The following is a 6,508-nucleotide window of genomic DNA, read 5'->3' as shown; positions in this document are numbered from 1 at the left end:
TTGATAGTCTCTATTATTTGAATGTTCTAAACCATTTTCATGGATTTTTGACTCTTATGTTTTCTTTCCTTCTACTTACATTAGATTTGACTGACTCTTCTTTCTCTAGTTTCTTGAGGAGGGACTGTATACTTTTGAAACAGTCATTTTAAGCTCCCTGGGAGTTGTGTGACTTCTCTACGTAAGTGTAACTGGAAGTTTATTGCACTTCCTGTGTTCTCATTACGATGCAGCTTACCAGTGAATATAGGGAATGTTTTTCAATCTCATTAGCATTCAAAGAAATGAAAACTATGACAGTAAAATAATTTATCTCTTTTCAAATTGGCAAAGATTTCAAAAAAAGGGAAATAAAAGTACCCAGCACGGTCCAGATTTAAGGGAAATTAGTCTATGATATGCTGCTGATAGCCACAAATGTCATGGAAGTTAAAGTCTCCAAATGTCTCTGTTTTAAAGACATAAATTGAAACATTTATGAAAGCCATGTCCAGGTGACTCAGCCCCTCGCCCCCAGCTTCTGCCTTGTGAGGGGGTGTGAGACTGAGCGGGATATTCCGGCTGGTAGCCTGTGCTTGCTCAGGCAGCAGCCATTGCTGCCACGGTGGTGCTGATGAGGACAGATCCCGTGACTCAGAGGCCACGTCTTTCGTGCACCCTCACCAGTGACGCCCAGCGGAGCCGCTGCAGGGTGGGGCTGCGGGCTTACTTCTGATAAAAAGGAAGACTTCACATCAGGCACAGCAGCTGCATCCTTGCCTTCTCTGCTCCCTCCAAAATCCCACAATAATTACGGCTATCGCTAAGATTTAATAATCATACAAATATTATGAATAACATACATGAATGAGTTTAACATCAATATGAAATTAATTTCTCGAAAGTATTTTAAGATGCCATAGTTGATGTAAGAAAAAACAAAGAACTTGCATACACTAACAATAAATAAATCAACACGATATTAAATTCTGCCCCTTTTCATCCACCATCTCTGCAAAACGTGCCCACACTAGAAGGTCTTCAGGGTGAGGTGGACCAGGCCTTCCAGAAGCATATTGCTCTCATCCTAAGTAGGTCCAGAAAACAGAAGGAAAGGGGCAGGAGCAACTTGTGTCTTGATGGTTGTATATACTGCATGCAAAATATGGAGAGAGACGACAGGCCAAGTTTAGACATAGATGGATAACTCCTAAGTGAAGTTAATCAATTCCAAGAACAAATTAAAAAGTCATGATCAAATGGGACTTACCTCATAAAGTACCAGAATGACTCATTATCAGAAAATCTATCAATCATACTAAAGAAAAATTGTGATTATTTCAGTAAGTACAGAAAAACACTTGATGGAGATCAATATTTTTCTCTCTCTTTTTTTTTTTTGAGACAGAGTCTTATTCCATTGTGCAGGCTGGAGTGCAGTGGTGCCATGTTGGCTCACTGCAACGTCTGCCCCCCGGGCCCAGGCAGTCCTCCTGCCTCAGCCTCCCAAGCAGCTGGGATTACAGGTGTGCACCACCACACCCAGCTAATTTTTGTGTTTTTAGTAGAGACGGGGTTTCACGATGTTAGCCAGGCTGGTGGATGGAGTTCAGTATTTTTCATAATAAAAGTCCTTTGAACAGCCAGAGTACTGCAGATGGTGCATGGAAGGAGGCACCTGCCGAGAAGACAGGAAGCTCCTGCCCTCTCTCAGGTGCCAGTTCTCACTGTCGCGCCAACACAAGGTGCACAGTTTATAACACGTGATTTTATATTTATTAGAAAAGGTGCCTTGTAAACCATGGCTGCCTTCTCATGTTGCCTGTTAACTTGGAGCCTGCAACAAAATGGTGACAAATACATTAGAAGTAGGCACTTCTGGAGGTTATGAATATGGACTACAAAACGGGAGGTTATTGTTGAAAATTTAAGCAAATGATGCTTGCACTTTTTCATTTCGGATGAGCCAATTCAATGTTTGTTTTTTTTTCTAGTCTCTCAATGGCTTTGCTCTGGTCGTGAGTGCAGAAGGGATGATATTTTACGCATCAGCAACGATCGTGGACTATCTGGGCTTCCACCAGGTAAATGAAACCAGAACAGCCTTCCAGGCAGTTACGTGCTAGGTTCTCTTCCCTTTGTAAATGTTTATTGTCTTCAAGGTCTGACAAATGTCTAAAACCAGGCTTTTCATATCACTGAGCTCTTCTCAGATAAAGATCTCACACCCCGTCTCTGTCGAGGGCAGCGTCTCTTCCAGCCTGGGTTCGGGGTTTCCATGAGAGGCCGCTCAGGGTCCGGGGTGTTCCGGTCTGAGGGGCTGTGGCTTGTGGACGGCAGAACGGCCTCCTCCGGCTCAGGGTCCGGGGTGTTCCGGTCTGAGGGGCTGTGGCTTGTGGACGGCAGAACGGCCTCCTCCGGCTCAGGCACTCTGCTACTCCGCTAGGCCCCCTGCCCCACCAGCACCATCCCATCCAGCCACTCCCAGTCAGTGTCTTAACCCTCAGCTTCTGGGTGCACTCAGGACACAGCGTGTTCTGGAAATGGCCTTCCTGACATGTGCGTGGTTCATTTGGAATGCTACCTGGCCAGCCCCAAGTGGATGAGTCCAGGCTTCGGGGCAGAGAATGGGGTTGAGGCCTCATCAGATACCAGGCCCTGGAAGGGCAATTCACCCAGGAAAAGGTGGGATAAAAAATCTCACCTAGCCGGGCGTGATGGCTCTCACCTGTAATCCTAGCACTTTGGGAGGCCGAGGCAGGTGGATCACAAGGTCAAGAGATCAAGACCATTGTGGCCAACATGGTGAAACCCCATCTCTACTAAAAATACAAAAATTAGCCAGGCGTGGTGGTACATGCCTGTAGTCCCAGCTGCTCGGGAGGCTGAGGCAGGAGAATTCCTTGAACCCGGAAGGTGGAGGTTGCAGTGAGATGAGATTGTGTCACTTCACTCTAGCCTGGCGACAGAGTGAGACTCCATCTAAAAAAAAAAAAAAAAATCTCACTCAAGGCCAGGAGGGGAGCAAGGGAGCTGTTTTTCTGTCTGGGAAGGAGCAGGGGTCCCTCGTGGAAAATCAGATACTGGTTGTAGAATCCAGATTTCTCTCATTGCACGGCAAGGCTCCCAGGATCCGGAAATCAGGCATACTGCAGACTGACAAGATTAATGGAGAACTCAAAGAAGCAAAAATGGGGCCCTTTATCTGCACTTCCACAAGCCACCCCCACAAAAAATACCCACCCTGCAGATGAGCTCCCAATGCAAATTATAAACCCAAGGAAGGCACAGACGGTGAGCAGGAGCCAACAGACAGGTAGACAAACCGTGCTTCCTGGAAGAACTTAAGGAACAAAGCCGTCCAAAGGAAACTGGCAAACAAAGATTTAAAATCATAAGAGGTTAAAGCAGCAATATAAAGAAGGCACTGCATATGATGAAGAAAGAACAGGTATGTTTCACAAAGATCAAAACAAAACTTTGAAAACTAGAGGGTATATTAGGGTTCAGTCTGGAGACAGAAACTCTGCAGAAATTTGAACACTTTTACAGAAAGGCTTAAGACGGGTTTAGTGCAAGGGAATGTTAACCAGTAGCACCAGCTCAGCAGCCAAGGACCAAAGGGACTCTGAGGACACAGACACAGCTGCAGAGGGGCAGCGGCGCCCACAGGGCCCAGGCAGGGGCTATCTTGGAAACCCCAGCCCCACTGAGGCTGGGCCAGACCCTCAGTGGCATGGTGGGGCCATGGCCTGGCGTTGGAGAAGTTCCTGAGATGCTGAGGCCAGGACCTGGCTGGCAGGAAGCCTCCCTTTCGGACCCAGGTCAGATGCATACCTGGAGGCTGCGGGGCCCTGGGGACAGCTGGCACTAGGGGGTGTGCACCGGAGGGGCGGCATGGCCCAGGGCAAGCCCTTCCACCTGCAGTGCTCAGCACCTCTGCCTCCGAGGAAATGGTCCCAGAGCCAGCATTCGCGCTAAGAGGCAGCACACAGGTGATCAAAGCGAAAACCTCCCTGGTCAGGTGGAAAGCGTAGGGGCTGTGTGGAGCAGCAGGCCGTGGAAGCCACGAACCACCCCCTCACCCACACTGGTCCCTACATGTCATTGGCATTCACGTCTGCCCAGGCCTGAGGCTGCACAGTTTTTTAATCCAATTTCCACAAGAGCCGGGATTTTGAGTTTTTTCCCAAAGCTGAAATTGCTGCTGCCTTGCTGGTGATTCTGCGAAGCAGCTCCTCCAGTCGGCCTCTAAGTTCAATCCCCGGCCCCCGAGCCCAAGGCTGCCTTCCCTGTGAACTGCCAGGACCAGGTGACCACCGGGCTCATGGCAGTGAGCTTGTTTGCCGCACCTCGGCTGTCTCTGCACATTGGACGCCTCCTCGGGATGGCCTCACCCCCAGCATTCACGTGAAGGTGCAGCTCATCAGCAGGCCTGGGCCGGCCCTGGTGGAGGACGCAGGGGGACACGGCTGTGTGCAGGGAGAGGGAATGCTGTGCGGTGGGCATGGCTGCCAGGAGGTGCCCAGGTCGCTGCCCTCCTGGGAACTCAGTGCAGGGTGGTTACACGGCTCTGCTGTCCCAGCAGCAGCCTTGATGACTCTGAGCCTCGTTTTCCGTGGCACACAATGGCCAGCAGTGGTGTTTGCCTGCCAGGCTGCGGCCAGACCACGGGGCCACTGAGCAGAGGAGTGCTGGGGAAAGCCCTGGTGCCTGGCGCCACAGAGGGACATCACTCCAGGCAGCTGTTTCAACACCGTGTGACCACAGGCTTTGCCGAGTGTGCTCTGCTGTGGTCGCAGCACGTTCAGCTCCTGATGTCTCCTATGAGAGGGGACCTGCACCCTCATTCCCTCAGATCGCGTGAGCATCTGGGTGGCCGCTGGTGTCTTCTTCATCTCCATCTTCTGTGCTCAGATCCCATGGAGCTGCCCGTGGGATGCTTCCTTTCCATGCGTGGAGAGTGCTGGGATGGGTCTGTATGCATTTGCTGGGGTTTGGTGCCTCCCTCACTGTGGGGTGCCCCAAACAGGGGAACACTTGCATAACAGGATGTGACATGAGGTGTGGCTCGGGGACTCCATCAACCTAAACAGAGCAGCTTCTGCTTGGTCTCTTGGCTGTGCGTGCAGGCTGAGTCTAGAGAAGGCCGCTTGCTCTGCCTTTTGCATGCTCAGAATCATCTGCAGTTCCCGTCGCTGCATCCTGAGCTGCCCTGGGTTCTCCAGATGCACTCAGAGCCGCTGCCTTCAGCCAGGCTCAATGGGCTCACTCCAGGGTTTAGCTTTGGGGATGGGGGCAGGTGCTGTGCAGAGCACTTTGATTCTGGGTCAGAACTTGCTAATTGGACTTTATGTTTTCTTGGCGTTTGGTCATTTTCCCCCAAGCATGAGAAGTTAAAAACCAAAAAAAAGTTTTGCCTTGATTATGAGGAAATTGGTTCCAAATGCCATTAAATCAGGCATTGCCTCTAGTTTATGCAAATAACTCATGAAAATTTTAGAACAGCTTTGTGCTTATGTGAGCTTCTTGTGCAAAATGCTTTACAAAAAGTCAGGAACCAATTATTCCGTCACCGCATGAGTCTTCGAGCTCAGCATGCCTGGTGATGAATACACGGCTTCAGGCATATATTTTGGTTGCCATTGACATTTGTTCATTCAAGAAGTTGTTTGTTCTCTCAAAGGTTAGAGTTTGTGGATCAGAACGGTTAGACTCCCACAGGCATGCTTAGCAGATGTGTGCATGCTTTTGTGCAAACAGGTAAAAATGTCAGCTGTTAGAGTGAGCAGCTTATTAAAGTTGGAAATGATTTTACTCTGAGCTCTGTAAGTGGTGGTGTAGAGCTAAAATAAAGACTGCCTCTACCTGACGAAAGGAGGGTTTGGTTTGTACTATTGGGATAATCTTCGTGTCCTGCTCGCCCCTCCCATTTCTCCCACCATGTCTCTTGCTGTCACTCTATAGGAATCATGTTAAAAGATTAAGAAAGATGTAGGGCAGACATGTCACACTCATGAGTAAAACACAGAACTTTGTCTCCTCAACTTAAACAACATTTACATTTCACCCTGTACAAATCTTCAGATTGGCTGGGGTTGGAGGCATTTTTCTGGTGCTCCGACGCCCCCTCCGTCTGCTCTGCTGCCTTGGTTGAGCCGCGGCACTTTCTCGTTTGTTGATTTCCTTATGTTATGTGGTTGCAGGGTGGGAGACAATGGTGAGGCAGTCGGGGAGGCCTGGGGCTGCTCAGGGAGGGTACTGGGGGCAACCTTCCAGGGACCTAATGCTCAGCGTCGCCTATGGAAGCGCATGCGAGGGCCATTTAGTGTGGGGCAACATGCGGTTACCAGGGCCGAGCTGCCGCTGCTCTGTGCAGGAGGCACACTCCATGGTGAAGGACTGGAGAGAGTTCTGGAAGGTGCAGGGTCTCGTGATCTGTGGAGGAGGAGGAGGAGGCACACTCCATGGTGAAGGACTGGAGCGAGTTCTGAAAGGTGCAGGGCCTCATGATCTGTGGAGGAGGAGG

General features: G+C 49.9%; 1 protein-coding gene across 1 annotated transcript in view; it reads left to right on the top strand.

The window, feature by feature from the left end:
• The window catches only part of AHRR (aryl-hydrocarbon receptor repressor), a gene marked incomplete at its 5' end in the record, with an annotated part of 76,689 nt that overhangs the window by 49,893 nt on the left and 20,288 nt on the right, over positions 1–6,508 (top strand). The window contains one exon of the mRNA XM_017520494.2: positions 1,974–2,063. Within this exon, the coding sequence (XP_017375983.1) occupies positions 1,974–2,063 (90 nt within the window). The remainder of the gene's footprint in view (positions 1–1,973; positions 2,064–6,508) is intronic.

This window comes from Cebus imitator, unplaced genomic scaffold, assembly GCF_001604975.1.
Source record: "Cebus imitator isolate Cc_AM_T3 unplaced genomic scaffold, Cebus_imitator-1.0 Scaffold843, whole genome shotgun sequence".
Classification (NCBI taxonomy): domain Eukaryota; kingdom Metazoa; phylum Chordata; class Mammalia; order Primates; family Cebidae; genus Cebus; species Cebus imitator.
The sequence above is the reverse complement of the archived record's forward strand: the minus strand, read 5'-3'. Positions and strand labels throughout refer to the sequence as shown.